This window comes from Mobula hypostoma, chromosome 7 (assembly GCF_963921235.1).
Source record: "Mobula hypostoma chromosome 7, sMobHyp1.1, whole genome shotgun sequence".
NCBI lineage: Eukaryota > Metazoa > Chordata > Chondrichthyes > Myliobatiformes > Myliobatidae > Mobula > Mobula hypostoma.
Window position 1 is genome coordinate 157,659,109 of NC_086103.1, and position 18,739 is coordinate 157,677,847.

Here is an 18,739-nt window from a genome sequence, read left to right on the forward strand (position 1 = left end):
CATCTGTCAAAGGAGAGGAATCAACCCCATAGCTGATTACAATTGTTGTAATCCTCTGTAATATGTAATGTGAAATACTATGCAATTGAATCCTCAGCAGAGGGGGGTGACTATTTCAACCTCATCACCTACATACAAAGCATCCTAGTCCATATATCCCAGTTAAGAGCCCATGGTACTGCAGGAAGGATAGCACAGATAGAGTACTGGCTGATTGACAAGAGGCAAGGAGAGGAAATAAAGGGAGCCTTGTCTGGCTGGCTGCCGGTGACTAGTGGTGTTCCACAGGGGTCTATGTTGGGACAGCTTTTTACGTTAGAGGTCAATTATTTGAATAACGGATTTGATGGTTTTGTGGCCAAGTCTGCAGATGGTATGAAGATAGGTGGAAGGGCAGGTAGCTTTGAGGAAGCAAGGGGGCTATGGAAGGGCTTAGATTAGGAGAACAGGCAAAGAAGTGGCAGATGGCATACAGTGTTGGGAAGTGTATGGTCATTCACTTTGGTAGAAGGAGTATTTTCCAAATGGAGCGAAAGTTTAAAAATCTCAGTTGCATGGGGACTTGAGGGTCCTCATGCAGGATTCCCTACAGGTTAATTTGCAGGTTGAGTTGGTGATGAGGAAGGTAAATATGATGTCAGCATTCATTCCAAGAGAATTAGAATATAAAAGTAAGGAGGTAATGTTGAGACTTTATAAAGCACTGGTGAGGCCTCACTTACTGTATTGTGAGCAGTTCTTATTTAAGAAAGGATGTACTGACATTGGAGAGGGTTCAAAGGAGGTTCATGAAAATAATTCTGGGACTGAAAGGCTTATCATGTGAGGAGCGTTTGATGGCTTCTGGCCTGTACTCAATGGAATGCAGAGGGATGAGGGGGGAATCTCATTGAAACTTAATGAATGTTGAAAGAACTCCATAGAATGGATGCAGAGGGTATGTTTCTTAGGGTGGGGGAATCTAAGTCCAGAGTACACAACCTCAGAAATACAGGGACACCCATTTAGAATGGAGATGAGGAGGAATTTCTTTAACCAGAGGGTGGTGAATCTGTGGAATTCATTGCCATATGTGGCTGTGGAGGCCAGGTCATTGGGTATATTTAGGGCAAAGGTTGATAGATTCTTGATTAGTCAGGGCATGAAAGGATACGGGGAGAAGGCAGGAGACTGAGGCTGGGAGGGAAATGGATTAGCCATTACGAAACGGCAGAGCAGACTCGATGGGTCAATAGCCTAATTCTGCTCCTACATCTTATGGTCTATTTGCTTTCTTTTTTGACTAGATTTTGAACTAATTTTAATTATCTCCCCTCTTGAACCCTGAAATGACATTTCTACTGTTAACTGCTTGCTTGTTATAACTAATTTTCTCTCTCAATGATATAATTGAGATTGCTGTTGTGGATTTTGACTCACTTCTGGCTTTGGTAATAAGTATCTTTACTTATGAGAATAATTCCAGGAATGAAAGGGTTACTGTATGAGGAACGTCTGGCAGCTCTTGGGCTATATTCCTTGGAATTCAGGAGAATGGGGTGGGGGGGGATCTCATAGAAACATTCTGAGTGTTAAAAGGCCTGAACAGATTAGATATGGCAAGGTTATTTCCCATGGTAGGGGATTCTAAGACAAAAGGGCACAACTTCAGGATTGAAGGATGTCCTTTTAGAAATGAGATGCAGAGAAATTACTTTAGTCAGAGGGTGGTAAATCTGTGGAATTTGTTGTCATGAGCGGCTGTGGAGGCCAAGTCATTGGGTGTATTCAAGGCAGAGATAGATAGGTTCTTGATTAGCCAGGACATCAAAGGGTATGGGGTGAAGGCAGGGGAGTGGGGATGACTGGAAGAATCATCCCCATGATTGGATCAGCCCATGATTGAATGGCGGAGCAGATTCGATGGGCTGAATGGCCTACTTCTGCTCCCATACCTTATGGTCTTATAGTTTCACCCACAGGAGCCTACTCCGCTTGCTGCTTGGATCAGAATCTCAACAATTTGGTACTGGCCGTTTCAGCTCTGCGATCTTCCGTTCACCCCCCTTTTTTCAGCAATTTAAGACCAGAGTTGAATGGGTCGAATTGCCAACTCATGGCAGAGATAATCAATAGCATGTTCATGGAGTCAAGCGGTACAGACTCGGGTCTTTTACCTAACTATCAATATTATCAAATGCCCGTCCAGTGTGACACAGCAGATGGTGTTCCAGTGACACAGATGCAATCCTGACCTCAGGTGCTGATGTAGGAATGTTACAGGTACCCCCTGTGACTGCGTCCATTTCCCCAAGAGCTGTAGTTTCTTCTCGCATCTCAAAGACATTCTGTGCGGTGATTTCATTGGCCGATGTGAATTGTCCGCAGTACAGTACAGGTAAGTGACATAAGAATTCGTGGCCGTGGATCGTTGTGATTGATAAGCTGAAGACAGATCAGCTTTCCAGGGAATTAAGTGGTGGAATGGGGCCGAACGAGCAACAAATGCCTATCTGCTTAACCGAGCTGATCGGACTACATAGTAAACGCAACAATTACCGAGAAGAAAATGAACATTACAAAGTAATTCATGCTCGCATCAGCCCGAAAGAGAAGGAAAACTGGGCCGAGGAAGGTGGAGCTTTAGAAATTTGAATTTAAGCAGTGGAGAAAAAATGGGCCCTACACTTGCAATGAATAACTTTAGGTGGTAGAGGATCTGAGTGGCAAAGGAAACTCAGACTTGAATGAAGGCTTCACCAACTTTCTACGTTTGTGCATGTCGCTTCCAGCAGCTTCATTCCATTTCAATGTGAAACGGGTAGTGAGATGCTGTTTTTACAAAACTGACAGCTCAGTTGCGCAGAATGGTCCGAAGCTTTTGCCTGTTTTAGTTTAACACTGCATCTGCTCGTTGGCTGAAAACCGTTGCACTATCTGGCGACAAATAACGACCAAAAACCGATACACAGAGAGGGAAGTCTGATCGTAACAGACAGAACACAATTTCCGGGTACCCCAGCCACGTGATGATGGGACCGCCCGCTCCGACCTCAAATGCCGCTTATTTCCGGCCCTTGAAGTTGGTACGGGTGGAGTAAGAGCGGTTTGACTGTTTTATTTGTATTTGATTGGTTAGTTTACAGTATTTAGCGGGCAGCGGGGGAAGAGTGGGGTCCTAGGTTTCAGTGAAGTCCCTTTGTTTCATTGTATGAGATCGTGGGCAGCGCCAGGACCTGCTGGTAGAAATTAACGCCTCCGGGCGTTTATATCCACCCTGGATAGACGGGAAAGGTGGAGACGGCAAACGCCGGCTGCCCTGTTATCAGCCTAGTTCTGATTCCAAAAGTACTATGTAGGAAAGTTTATGGATTTTTTGATTGTCATTTTCCATCCCCTCTTATACTAGAAAAGTTTACATCCTGTCCTTAACAAAAATATCCTCTCATAGATTTTCCAGTGCTGACTACTGACTGGGTCATACCAACCTGTTGGGTTTAACACTGTTATAGGTACTACCAAATTACATCACCGTTTTGGTACTGAAAGGATTTGTTTGCATATTAACCGGCACCACTGCGCCCTCACTCTGACACCTTTAGCATTATGTGCCTTTGCTGCCGCTCGGAGTGGTGAAGTCTGAAATAGTTTATTTGGACGCTAAAGCCTCGGCCTTCATACCAGCTCTCCTTTAAGTCTAGTTCAGGCATTCAGGTACACAATTAGTCCTGGGTGAGGGAGCAGCGGCCTTTTAAGGTGTGTCTATTTCCCCTTACAGCTGTTCTAATATTACGTCTGCAATTATTGTCGTTTTAGTACCAAGCTGTCTCACAATTTATCAATTGACCTGCAGAGAATTCGGGGTTACACAGGTATCAAACCGAATTTATTGAGGGGGAAACCCCTTCTCCTCGCAAAGAGGCGGGGCATTAACAAACGAGGTGCTGGGAAAAGTATGGTTACACCACATGGAGGAAGCTTTCTGCTTGAATGAACTTTGTCACTGGGAGCCGAAAAGTGCATTTTAATCCTGCCCTCAGCTTTGTATTCAGGTAGCAACTTAAATGTGTACCAAATATTTGTGATCATTAGATATGATTTTAGAAGTTTGGCTGTTAATGTTGAAAATGTGGCAGCCAGTTTATGTACTGGAAGGTTGTTGTTGCAGGAATCTGGTTCAAGAAATGTGCTGCAGGCGATGTTCGTGAGGGAGGAACGCTGTCGTAGGGAACTTCTTTTCATGGTGATTCAGAATCATGCATTGGCCAGAGAAGTCAGAATGGGCTTTAGCTATCTGTTCATACAAAAGCATCATCACTTTTCCCTTTGTTTTGCAATGAAATTTCAAGCCTCTCTCATTCAACATGCTGAGTACACTTCAGCTCATAATCTTTAGAAACCATAGAAAAACTACAGCACAGAAACAGGCCTTTTGGCCCTTCTTGGCTGTGCCGAACCATTTTCTGCCTAGTCCCACTGACCTGCACACGGACCATATCCCTCCATACACCTCCCATCCCTGTATCTGTCCAATTTATTCTTAAATGTTAAAAAAGAACCTGCATTTACCACCTCGTCTGGCAGCTCATTCCATACTCTCACCACTCTCTGTGTGAAGAAACCGCCCCTAATGTTCCCTTTAAACTTTCCCCCCCTCACCCTTAACCCATGTCCTCTGGTTTTTTTCTCCCCTTGCCTCAGTGGAAAAAGCCTGCTTGCATTCACTCTATCTATACCCATCATAATTTTATATACCTCTATCAAATCTCCCCTCACTCTTCTGCGCTCCAGGGAATAAAGTCCTAACCTATTCAACCTTTCTCTGTAACTGAGTTTCTCAAGTCCTGGCAACAACATTATGTAACATTGAAGTTCAATTGGAGTTAAGTTTAAACCTGTAAGGAAAAGAAAAACAGGACTTACTGTAAATGCCCAATTATATTATAATATTAACTGAAAATAAAAATCCACCATTCCCACAGTAATTTGAGACTTCTGGATTCTTCCAAGGTTCCTGTGAGAGAGACAATGAATTCCCTGGCATGCTGGTAAATGAGAAATTTTCATCGATGCCCATTTTGTTCCATGGTATTTCACGTACTGGTTCACCACTTTCAATGCTGGAGAAGTGACAATACAGTTTAAAAGTAAAGCAAGTATCTATCTGTAGTGGAGGAGATCAAAGTTGTTCCCCTTATGTCACAGAACAGCCAGTTGTATGCTGGTACGGCCCCTCAGAACTTACACTTATGGAGGAACTTCAATAAAGTGATCACTTGATTTGTTATCTCCATAAGATATAGGAGCAGAATTAGGCCACTTGGCCCATCGAGTCTGCTCTGCCATTTCATCATGGCAGATCCATTTTTCATCCCAGCCCCAATCTCCTGCCTTCTCCCCGTATCCCTTCTTGCCTTGACCAATCAAGAATCTTATCAACCTCTGCCTTAAATATTTGTAAAGGCTTGACCTCCACAGCTGCCTGTGGCAATGAATTCCACAGATTAACCACACGAAATTCCTCCTCATTTCCATGCTAAAAGGCTGCCCCTCTATTTTGGGGTTGTGTCCTCTGGTCTTAGACTCTCCCACCATAGGAAACATCCTCTCCACATCCACTCTATCAAGATTTTTCATCATTTGATAGTTTTCGATGAAGTCACTCCTCATTCCTCTGAATTCTAGTGAATACAGGCCCAGAGCCGTCAAACACTCTTCATGTGACAAGCCGTTCAATCCTGGAATCATTTTTGTGAACCTCCTTTGAACACATCCTTTCTAAGATAAGGGGTCCACAACTGCTCTCAATACTCCAAGCAAGCAGAAGGCTACCTCTGATAGCCTTCTGCAACTGTCGCCCATCTACTTCAAGTTTCTACGTGTTGTGCATTCAGAGGTGCTCTTCCAGTGTTGTAGCGTGTGGTTATTTGAGTTATTGTCGCCTTCTTGTCAGCTTGAACCAATCTGGACTTCCTCCTCTGACCTCTTACTAAAAAGGTATTTTTGCCCACAGAACTGCTACTCACTGGATTTTTTTTCACACCATTCTCTCTCATCTCTAGAGACTATTGTGCCTAAAAATCCCAGGAGACCAGCAGTTTCTGAGATACTCAAACTATTCCGTATGGCACCTACAATCATTGCACGGTTAGTCACTTGGATCACATTTCTTCCCCATTCTGTTGTTTGATCTGAACAACAACTAAACCTCTTGACCACGTCTGCATGCTTTTATGCATTGAGTTGCTGTTACGTGTTTGGCTGATTAGATATGTGCATTAATGAGCAGGTGTACCTAATATAGTGGCCACTGAGTGTAGTTAGATCTATGAGGAATGAATAATTTTCATACATATAATGATTGTTCAATAATTGGACTTATAGAATGACTTATAAAGATTTTACTATCATGCACGGTGGTTACCCCGTTAAAATAAAAATGCAATTTTTTTTCCAGACAGATGATTAATGATGGACCGTTACAAGGTACTGAAAGTTATTGGGGAAGGTTCATTTGGCAGAGCTCTTTTGGTCCAAGCTCGTAATGAAAATCATCAATACGTGATGAAAGAAATTCATCTTTCAAAGGTAAAGGTGATGTGAGATTATACTTAACTCGTTGTTGTGGATATTTGATTAAATTCCCTCTTTATGGTCCTTCCTATTCATCCATGGAATAACGATGCAAAACAACACTGGATTAAGAGCTAAGTAAAATGGATGATAAAATGCCGCCATATTGATGTGGCATCAGACGTGTTAAGAGACCAAAGTAATCTCCAGTACTGTGCCATCAGCCCTTATTGACAGCATTTCCTATTGTTGACAGTCTGCTGTAGGAAACAAATGAAATTAATTAAATTAGAGCTGGAGTTCCCAACTTGGAGTCCATGGATCCTAGGGGTCTATGGCATAAGAAGGCTTGGGAACCCCTGAGCTAAAGCCTGGAAATCCGAAATAAAACCAGAAAATACACCACATACTCAACAGGTCAGGCAGCTTCTGTGGAAGGAGAAACAATTAATATATTAATACCTCACAGAGGCTCTTTGACTTGAAATGTGTAAGCAACATGGCACGGCAAGTGCAACTGACTGGGTTAGAGATTAATATGTTGTCTGGTCGCATGGAGTTGATGCAAATGCAGTAAATGAAAACCTCCACTGGAGATACTGGAAATCTCAACAAAACAGACAACGTTAGAAAAACGCAGCCGCTATCAGTGGATAGAGAAACAAAATTGGTATTTCAGGGCAAAGACCATTTGTTAGAACACTCAAAGTTCAAAGTAAATTTCTTATCAAAGTGTGTGTACTTCACCGTATACTACCTTGAGGCATTTACGAGAAAATAAAGAAGCACAATAGAATTTTTGAAAACTATAAATAACAAAGACTGACACACAACCAATGTGCAAAAGAAGAATAGTCCTTTTAAGATGGTTTCTGGTTAAGATGGAAGCGAAAATCTGCAGATGCTGGAAATCCAAGCAACACTCAGAAAATGCTGGAGGAACTTTGTTTAATCATTTCCATAGATGCTGCCTGGCCTGCTGAGTTCCTCCAGCATTTACTGTGAGTTATCTGGTTAAAATGGCGCTACTTTCTGGTTGTCAAAAAACTAAAAAATCTGACTAAAAAATCACTAAAAATACCTTCCCTGGAGTAAATTGTGTTAAATTATTGCCACAAACAATGAAACGGCGAGCGATGGTGAGGTGAGTTTGGGGGATGAGCTGAGATGGTGTGTTGCAGATGGAGTTCCGATGCCTGTACAACTGGTCCGGGAACGAGGTTTGGATTGCTCTGGGCGCTGAACTGATTTGAAGAGCTTGAGAGCGGCTTTGGGCTAGGTGACGAAATCGGGGCCCAGAGTGAATCACTGGGCGGTGTGGTCTAGGCCCAGAGCCTTTCACAGCAGCAGTGCCGGGTCCTAGTGCAAGGTACAAGAGCCAAATTCGAGCCAAGAGCAGAATTTGCTTATTCTCCACGACAGTCATCTCCAGGGTACTGAGGCTGTGAAGACTGCCCTGCCTGCTGTGCTCTGTGCCACTAATATGATGAACTGATAAGCGAGGCTTTGGGCCTATTCCGGGCTGTTCTAGGGTTCAGATCTGACGACTCACTTTTGGTTCGGAATGCTGTTGTTCGCTTCAGTTGTTTGCATGATTTGTATTTTTCTTCCTTCTCTTGCACATCAAGAGTTGGTCTTTTATTATTTTTTATTTTTATTCTTTTTCTTTCTTTAATTGAGTTCTTTCAGGTTTCTTACTCTGTGAGCAAGCAAATCTCAAGGCTGTATAATTTGTACATTCTTTGATAATAAATTGAACTTGGAATTTGAAGTTGTGCAAATAATAAAAAAAGTAAAAGTGTTTCCAGCATTTTCTGTTTTTGTTCCAGTGATCCTAATAGTAGGGTAGGGTACAATTTATTTAGTTGCATCTATTAATCCAAACAAGTAAGAAACATTATTAATATATTTTTCATAATATCTTTCCCAAGCAAAATGTGTCTACATTCTTTTTACTTTATTTGTTTAGAATCCTATAGGACTACAACAATCAAGGAGAGAAGCCATACTCCTTGCCAAAATGAAGCATCCCAACATAGTTGCATTTGTGGACTCATTTGAAGGTGAGTGATTTGCGAATGCAGTCTTCCTGAGGTTTTATTTTGGTAAATATCCTCATTTTCCTATTGAACACCACTGAAAGGACTGGATTTAATAGGTCTTTCAGCACAGAGATGGGCTATTTCTTGTGACAGGTCCTTGCTGTTGTTTGTGCACTGCTTGAGTCTTATATTATTATCCATTATATCCCCACCATGGAGCACATGTACAGGAGTGTTGTCACAGGAAGGCAGCATCCATCATCAGGGACCTCCGCCACCCAATCCGTGCTCTCTTCTCACTGCTACCATCAGGAAGAAGGTACAGGAGCTTCAGGACTCGCACCACCTGATTCAGGGACAGTTATTACCCCTCAACCATTGGGCTCTTGATCCAGAGGGGATAACTCCACTCACCCCAACACTGAAATGTTCCCACAACTTATGGAACAACACACACAAAATGCTGGAGGAACTCAGCAGGCCAGTCAGCATCTATGGAAAAAAGTACAGGTGACGTTTCGGGCTGAAACCCATTGGCACGATTGGAGAAAAAAAGGCTGAGGAGTAGATTTAAAAGGTGGGGGGGAGGGGAGAGAGAGAGACGCCAGGTGATAGGTGAAACTTGGAGGGGGAGGGATGAAGCAAAGAGCTAGGAAGTTGATTGGTGAAAGAGACAGAAGGCTGTGGAAGAAAGAAAAAGGGGGAGGGGAGAGGAGCACCAGAGGGAGGCAAGGATCGGGCAAGGAGATAACGAGAGAGGGACAAGGAGATGGGAAATGGTGAAGGGGGGGGGGGGGAGGCATTACTGGAACTTTAACAAATTGATGTTCATGCCATCAGGTTGGAGGCTACCCAAACAGAATACAAGAATACAAGGTGTTGTTCCACCAACCTAAGTGTGGCCTTATCCCAGCAGTGGAGGAGGCCATGGATGGATGTATCAGAATGGGAATGGAAAGTAGAGTTAAAATGGGTGGTCACTGGGAGATCCCATTTGTTCTGGCGGACAGAGTGTAAATGCTCAGCGAAGCGGTCTCCCAATCTATGTCGGGTCTCGATATACAGGAGGCCACACTGGGGGCACTGAACACAGTAAATGACTCCAACAGACTCACAGGTGAAGTCTTGCCTCACCTGGAAGGACTGTTTGGGGCCCTGAATTGTAGAGAGGGAGGAGGTGTAGGGGCGGGTGTAGCACTTGTTCCACTTGCAAGGATAAGTGCCAGGAAGGAGATCAGTGGGGAAGGACGAATGGACAAGGAAGTCACGTAGAGAGCGATCCCTGTGAAAAGCAGAAAGTTGTGGGGTAGGTGGGGAAGATGTGTTTGGTGGTGGGATCCAGTGGAGGTGGTGAAAGTTTCGGAGAATTATGTGCTGGATGCAGAGGCTGGTGGGGTGCCAGGTGAGGACAAGAGGAACCATAACTCTGGTAGCTTGGTGGGATGACAGGTTAAGAGCAGACGTGCGTGAAATGGAAACAATGCGTTTAAGGGCAGCATTGATGGTGGAGGAAGGGAAGCCCCTTTCTTTGAAAAAGGGGGACATCTCCTTCATACTAGAATGAAAAGCTTCATCCTGAGAGCAGAGGCGGAGGAATTGAGAGAAGGGGATGGAGTTTTTCCAAGTAGCAGGATAGGACGAGGTATAGGCCAGATAGCTGTGAGAGACCCACAATCTATGGACTCACTTTCAAGGACTTTTTATATCATGTTCTTGATATTTATTGCTTATTTATTTATTACTATTATTTCTTTTTGTATTTGTACTGTTTGTTTTCTTTTGAATGCCCAAGTTGGTGCGGTCTTATTACTCTATTACGGATTTATTGATTATGCCTGCAAGAAAATGAATCTCAGGCTTGTATATGGTGATATATGTGCACACTTTGATAATAAATTTACCTTGAACTTTGTATCAGGATTCCATTAAGTGGATTTATGCTAACCAGTTCAGGTACCTTTGAGTTAGGAAGAGTCTCCTGAATTCCCTCTTTGATTCATTAACACCTAATTTATATGTAGTTATGAGACTTCAACCTTGGAAACAACTTCTCCAAGCTTAATCAGGTGATCGCTTTACTGTTTTCTCAAAGCAAAAAGCATTCTTTTCCTGGGATGACATGATGATATATTAGGTTTTGTGCTACTAATTGGCAATGGAATTTATGGACCAGTGTATTTTATAATTTCTGTAGAAAAAAATAATTTTTATAATAAGACTGCAGAAGTTCACTTCAGCAGGCACAGTACCTCAGTCAAAGTAAATTTATTATGGAAGTATGTATATGCCACTATATGTTTTAGTGGCCACTTTATATGGCACCTGCTGTAGCTAACAAGGTGGCCACTGAGTCTGCTGCTGCTGTAGCCCATCCACTTCAAGAGATGCTCTTCACACCACTGTTGTAACACTTGGTTATTTCAGCTATTGTCGCCTTCCTGTTAGCTTGAACCAATCTGACCATTCTCTTCTAACCTTTCTCTGTAACAAGGCATTTACACCCACTGCTGCTCACCGATGTGTTTTTTTTTTTGCACCTTTCTCCGAGACTGCTTTGTGTGAAAACCCCAGGAGTTCAGCGGTTTCTGAGAAACTCAAATCCCCCCGTCTGGCACCAACAATCATTCCACAGTCAAAGTTACATTTCTTCCCCATTCAAGTGTTTGTTCCGGAGAATATCTAAACCTCTTGACCATGTCTGCATGCTTTTATGCATTGAGTGTGGCTGATTATATATTTGCATTAATGAGCAGGCATGCCTATTAAAGTGGCCACTGAGTGTATACTACCCTGAGATTCATTTTCTTGCCGGCATTCGCAGTAGATCTAAGAAATACATCAGAATCAATGAAAAACCATACAGAAAGAGTGACAAACAACCAATTTGCATTATAGATCTTTTAAAATTTAGTTTGTCCTGTACATCACATTAAACATAACAAGCATAATTTATTTTTTACAGTTGAACGGCATCTCTATATAGTCATGGAATATTGTGACGGTGGCGATCTCACACAGAAACTTCTGCAGCAAAAGGGAAAACTATTCCCAGAAGAAATGGTATACATGATTTGTTAAAATTGAAGTGGACTCTGATATCAGGAGAGCAGAATTAGCCAGAATATATCATATTCAGTTCCAGGGATGTCTGGGAATAAAACTGCAACAATCAGAGATTGAGGGTGAGATAACAAATATCTCATCCTCATTGAAATGACCGTGTCTTGCTGAGATCTTTTGCACTTTTGAGGTTCCAGACTGCATGTGAGTAATTCTCTAAACTGCTCAGCGCAGTGCGAAAAGGTTCCCAAAACCTCCACCTCTTGTTGATTGCATTCTAACTTCCCTGAGGCCATTGACGCTTGGAAAAATTGACCCTTCACATTGGGTAAGGCTTTCCAATTAACCGTTTAGATTGCTATTGATTGGCTTCGAAATTGCCCTCAACTCTGTAATGATCTCAGCAGCCTGGATTTTCCATATCAATGCTGTCAGACACAGGTTTTAGGGGATTTCTAGCATCCGCCAGTGGACTGATGCCCTGGTGATGGACTTTCGCACAAGTGAAACTTGTTTCATCAGAGCTGTCTCATCAGTGTGGCTCCCGTTTGTACGAAGTCAAAATGCTCTGACACATTGATATTTGGAGAATCACAGGCAACAAATTGGGGTGTAAGCAACACTCAACACGCTGGAGGAACTCAGCAGGTCGGGCAGCATCCATGGAAACGATGAGTTGACGTTTTGGGCCGGAACCCTTCGTCAGGACGTGGGGTGTAAAAAATGCATTTGTTGTAGATGTGATTAAGCAGAAATATCAAAACTTATTTTTTAAATTAATAATTTTAATTAGCAAGCAATTTTGAACCAATTACAGGAATAATTTACACAAACTTGGGTTGTATTCCAGGGAATTTAGAATGCTGACAAGTGGGAACTGTTAATGAAAATACTTATGGATAGTCTGTATGGGAATCCTGGACATGAAAGAATACTTTAGAAATTAAAACCTGACTACCAGGGCCAGTTGGAATCTGACCTGAGCCACAGACTTTTAATCTTTTTGATACCCAACCCAAACATGACTTGGGTCCCTTTGGGCTGGGTTAGATGACCAGTCGCTAACTATGATCTCATTAAATGATAGAAGAGGCTAGGGTTTCTGTTATCTGACAAGGTAATTTAATTGGAATATACAGTTATTCTTCATGATGTTTTTGCCCAGTTACACTGTGAATTTATTAATATTCCTACAGGTACTGAATCTGTTTGTACAAATCTGTCTTGGAATGAAGCACATTCATGACAAACGAGTTCTACACAGAGATATTAAAGCTAAGGCAAGTGTGCCTTATAATAGCTTAAAAATAAATTGAACAGAGAATGTGGATTTTGCTAAAAATAATATAATTCTGCCAGATTAATAGTTTTTTTAGTCTGTTTTTAAAATGTGAAAGAAGAAATGCTTGGCAGTGTTAATTGGCAGGTTTATTGAATTCAGTACTTAAAAAGCAATATTACCTTCAATGAATTATGAATATATAATATTTTAGAATATAATAAGCAAATAATTTACCTTTGCTTGATTTTAAAATTCAGAATATTTTCCTCACTAAAGTTGGAGTGGTTAAACTGGGAGACTTTGGATCTGCTCACCTTCTGAACAGGTAAATTCCAGGTGATGTCAGGGATTTGAGTCGATGCTTTTGATCATAGACCTTTTGACAAACCTCAAGTTGTATTAAGAACCATGCTGCAGGGTCAGCTTGCATAGGTGGGCGGTCTGGTAGCGTTAATCTATTATTGTGCTAATTGTACGATCGGGGTTCAATTCCCACCGGTGCCTGTAAGGCTATGATGACATTGGAAGCACAATGACACTTGTGGGCTGCCCATCATAATCCTCACTGATTTGAGCTGACGCAAACAATGATTTTCAATTGTATGCTTGGATGTTCAAATTTATTATCAAACTATGTATATGTCACCATAGACTACGAAATTCATTTTCTTGCAGGAATTCACAGCAGAGCAAAAAAAAATAATAGAATCAATGAAAAACAAAACACAACAAAGACAGAAAAACAACCTATGAGCAAAAGAAGACAAAGTGTGCAAATACAAAAACATATAATAAATAAGTACATCACTGATATCGAGAACATGATTTGTAGAGTCCTTGAAAGAGAGTCTTATAGGTTGTGGAGTCATTTCATATGACAAATAAAGCTAATCTTCAAATCTTCAGAATAAAAGAGTCATAAAATTTTACAGCAGTAAAAAGGGACCATCTGTTTGCTTGAAACAGCTGCTTAACACATACGAACTGCTGGAGGAACTCCGCGGGCCAGGCAACAGCTATAGGAAAAAGTGCAGTTGACGTTTCGGGCCGAGACCCTTCAACTCCCCTTCAGCTGCTCAAACTTGTACCCGATAGCCTTGAGTGTTACATACTGTCCAATTGCTTCTGAATTCAAACGTTGTTTTCTTAATGTAATATTTCTTTCCTGTCTACAGCCCCATGGCTTTTGCTCATACCTACGTTGGAACACCGTACTACGTATCTCCAGAAATCTGGGAGAATAAACCATACAATAATAAAAGGTTTGTACTTGCATACAGTTGAGATGATGGGCAGGAGCTGATCCTGTTATGGGTGATATCATACTTTTCTAGGATGGATTTTATTTTTAAAGCCTCAGATGATAAGTGGGACACAAAAGAGACAAATACTTCAAATAGCTCGTATCTTACTCTTAGTTCTTTATGACATAGAAGGAGGTCGTTCCACCCATACCTTCAAGCAAAGCCTAATTTCAGCTCAACAGGGGGTCTCCTTTTATGCTAAGATGTTAGTTTTCAAATCCATTGTTACGCAGTCACCATTAATCTGGAAAAGTAAACAGGTCTTTCAAACTTAGAGCAAAACAGAAGGCTATTCAGCCCATCGTGACTATCCTTTGTTGTGCAAGACAATAACAGTTTCCATTTTGTGAAAGGAACAGTGACTGTATTTGTTTAATTATTTAGAGCAGAAATAACACAAATCATCCTCTGTGGTATCATATTCATATCTGGCTTCTTGATAGACTAAGTAGCAGGTGACCTTTACCAGAACATAAATGTTTGGATGGTGGGTAGGAGCAAAATTGGCCTTGACCATAGGCCAAAGGATATAGGTGCAGAATCAGACCAGTCAGCCCATCAAGTTGAGACTTGGGTAACACCTGTTGGGGGGTGGGGGAAGAAAAGTGCTTAATGGCACTGCCATTAGCTTTCATTTTGGATGAGGTGTTTGATAAATATTGATACCTCCAACTCCCAGCAACAGCATTTTCATTACAACTAGAATCAGAATCAGGTTTAATATCACAGGCATATGTCACAAAATCATGGACTTTGCGGTAGCAGTACATTGCAATACATAATAAATGTAAAAAAGAACACTTACAGTAATTATATAATGCATATCAAATAGTTCAGTAAGTAGTGCAGGAACAGAAATAATAATAGTGAGGTAGTGTTCATGGGTTCAATGTCCATTTAGAACTTGTACGGCGGAGGGGAAGAAGCTGTTCCTGAATTGCTGCGTGTTTGGCTCCAGGTTTTTGTACCCCTCTTCCTGATGGGTAACAATGAGAAAGGGCTTGTCCTGGGCGATGGGGTCCTTAATGATGGACGCTGCCTTTGAGGCATTGCTCCTCGAAGAAGTCTTGGATACTACGGAGGCTAGTACCCATGACTAATTTTACAACTTAATGCAGCTTACTTCGATCTTCTGTAGTTACCCCCCCCCCCCACACCTCAAACCAGACGGTGGTGCAGCCAGTCAGAATGCTCTTCACGGTACCCCCATAGACATTTTTCAAAATTTTAGGGGATATACCTAATCTCCTTAAACTCCTAATGAAATATAGCTGCTGTCTTGCTCTTTGTGTAACTGCATCGATATGTTGGGGCCAGGTTGGGTCCTCAGAGATATTAACACCCAGGAACTTGAAATTGCTCACTCTCTCCACTTCTGACCCCTCTATGAGGATTCTATTCTTTCCGAAGTCCACAATCAGCTCTTTGGTCTTACTGACATTGTGTCGAGGTGGTTGCTGCAACACTACTCAGCTAACTGGTATATCTCACTCCAGAACTAGTTATTGAAGCAAAGGTTTCTTTAGGAAGAGTACACTAATGAAGACATAAAAGTGCTTTTATTTGATTGTAACAGCATTTTCAAATGTATTTCTTGTACTGTTTTAGCGACATCTGGGCCTTGGGATGTGTCCTATATGAAATCTGTACCCTGCAACATCCTGTAAGTAAGTTTTATGATGTTTGATGTGCTTCTGTAAGCAGGGAAAGCAGCTGAGGTATCTGGTATAGTTTAACATAGTTATCTTACCTGGTATAGTTTAACATAGTTATCGTCAAATATAACTTCATGGGTTGAAAGGGAAAAAGGCATTGTTGGCATGGAATACACAAGAAACTTTTAGTTGCTATTTGGACTTCAAATACTTGGTCCTACTGAAGTCAATGGAGCAGAATGTCAGGAGTTCAGTACAAATGGTGGCTGTGGAGAGGAAGATTTCACTATAGAGTCTGGGGTTCACCTTCAGAACAAACTTTCTCTTTACTACAAGCTGATGCCAGTGGGGAAGTCACCGTAGAACAAATGCTCCCTGATCCAAAGCTTTCATTATTTTAATGCTTCTTCCACTCCCCCCACTATCTCTACCCAACATGCATTTTTTATACATAGACTGAAGTAAACCTTCGCTGAGTTCTATACCTAATAAAGTGGCCACTGAATGTATGTTCATGGTCTTCTGCTGCTGCAGCCCATCCACTTCAAGGTTTAATGTGTTGTGTGCCCAGAGAAGCTCCTGTTCACAACACTGTTGTACACATGGTTATTTGACGTACAATCGACTTCCTGTTAGTTTGAATTAGACTGGCCATTCTCTGAACTCATCTCTCATTAACAAGGTGTTTTCACCCACAGAATAGTTTGCTCTCTGCACCACTCTCAGTAAACTCTAGGGACTAATATTTGTGAAAATCCCAGGAGACTAGCAATTTTTGAGGTACTCAAACTCCCATATGGCACCAACAGTCATTTCACAGTCAAAATCACATAGTTCACATTTCTTAGCTATTCTGGTGTTTGGTCTGAACAGGAACTGAACTTCTTGACTGTGTGCCTGCATGCTCTTTTGCATAGAGTTGCTGCCACATGATTAGCTGATTGGATATTTGCATTAACGAGCTGGTGTACAGGTGTATCTAATAAAGTGGCCACTGAGTGTATGTGATATTTGACCTGACGAAGGGTCTCGGCCCGAAACATCGACTGTACCTCTTCCTATAGATGCTGCCTGGCCTGCTGCATTCACCAGCAATTTTTATGTGTGTTGCTTGAAATTCCAGCATCTGCAGATTTCCTCGTGTTTGTGTTTTTAAATTTCCATTTGCCATTTTTCAGCTCACTTTTCCAGCTGGTGCAGATCCCGCTGCAAGCTTTGATAGTCTTTCTCGCTGTCTGCACTCCCCAATCTTGGTGTCATCTGCAGATTTTCTGATCCAGTTTACCACATTATCATCCAGATCGTTGATGTAGCTGACAAACAACAATGGACCAGCACCGATCCCTGTGGCACATCATTAATCACAGGCCACCAGTCAGAGGGGCAACCATCTGCTAGCACTCTCTGGCTTTTCCCGCAGTGCCTGTGTCTAATCCAATTTACAATCTTATTTTCAATTGCAAATGATTGAACCTTCTTGACTAACCTTCCATGTGGGACCTTGTCAATGGTTTTGATAAAGTTCATGTAGAAAATATCCACTGCCTTATCTTCATCTACTTTCCTGATAACTTCCTTGAAAAATTCTGTGCTTGGTTATAGGCCTGACTGCTTTGGCTTTCCGCCGCTAGGTCAAACAGTATCCAAAATGGTTTACCTGTTGTTGAGGGGGCGGCTACAGGGATACTCTTCACTGGCTGACTATCCCCTTTCCCCCTCCTGATGGTCACCTAGTTACCTACGTCATGCACCTTGGGTGTAACTACCTCCCTGTGTGTCCTACTTAACAATCCCTCAGTATCCCAAATAATCCGGAGTTCATCCAGTTCCAGTTCCTTAATACAGTCTTTTAAAAGCTGCAGTTGGATGCACTTCTTGCAGGTGTTACTGGCAGGGACACTTGAGGATTCCTCTGCTTACCACATAAGAACACAAGAAAAATAGGAGCAGCAGTAGGTATTCTGGCCCATTGAGCCTGCCCTGCCGTTCAATAAGATCATGGCTGATCTGACCATGGACTCATCTCCACCTACCTGCCTTTTCCCCATAACCTTTAATTCCCCTACTAGGCAAAAATCTAACCAACTGGATCTTAAATATATTTATTGAGGTAGCCTCCTCTGCTTCATTGGGCAGAGAATTTCACAGATTCACCACTCTCTGGGAAAATCAGTTCCTCCTCATCTCTGTCCTAAATCTACTCACCAGAATCTTGAGGCTATGTCCCCTAGTTCTAATCTCACCTACCTGTGGAAACAACTTACCTGCCTCTACCTGACCTATCCCTTTCATAATTTTATATGTTTCTATAAGATCTCCTCTCATTCTTCTGAATTCCAGCGAGTACAATCCAGTGCGACTTAATCTCTCATATTCTAACCCCCTCATCTCTGAAATCAACCTAGTGAATCTCCTCTGCACCGCCTCCAAAGCCAGTATCTCCTTCCTCAAACATGAGGAATTCTGCAGATGCTGAAAATTCAAGCAACACACATCATAGTTGCTGGTGAACACAGCAGGCCAGGCAGCATCTCTGGGAAGAGGTACAGTCAACGTTTCAGGCCGAGACCCTTCGTCAGGACTATCTCCTTCCTCAATTCTCCCTTCTCTTCCTTCAAGGGACCTACGTTCAGTTTAGCCACCCTTTTCCACTTTATATAATTATAAAATCTTTTACTATCCATTTTCATATTTTGTGCTAGTTTATTTTCATAATTTATCTTGCCTTTTTTTTATTGCTCACTTAGTAGTTCTTTGTTGCTTTTTAAAGTTTTCCTGATTTTCCAGTTTCTTGCAAGAGGAGCATTCTTCTATCCTGTCTGGCATCTGCACTGCTCTAAATGT

At 41.9% G+C, this 18,739-nt stretch overlaps 1 protein-coding gene across 8 annotated transcripts in view; it reads left to right on the forward strand.

Annotated features, from left to right (window-relative positions):
• Positions 1-3,049: 3,049 nt before the first annotated feature.
• nek3 (NIMA related kinase 3) overlaps positions 3,050-18,739 on the forward strand; it is a 37,547-nt gene continuing 21,857 nt past the window's right edge. Inside the window, exons 1-9 of one of the 8 annotated variants that reach the window (XM_063054400.1) lie at positions 3,050-3,065; positions 3,833-4,031; positions 6,437-6,567; positions 8,522-8,615; positions 11,557-11,654; positions 12,851-12,934; positions 13,194-13,261; positions 14,112-14,198; positions 15,849-15,903. In XM_063054400.1, the coding sequence (XP_062910470.1) occupies positions 6,448-6,567; positions 8,522-8,615; positions 11,557-11,654; positions 12,851-12,934; positions 13,194-13,261; positions 14,112-14,198; positions 15,849-15,903 (606 nt within the window). In that variant the 5' untranslated portion in view covers positions 3,050-3,065; positions 3,833-4,031; positions 6,437-6,447. The other 7 variants (XM_063054399.1, XM_063054398.1, XM_063054405.1 and 4 more) reach the window with 7 other exon arrangements.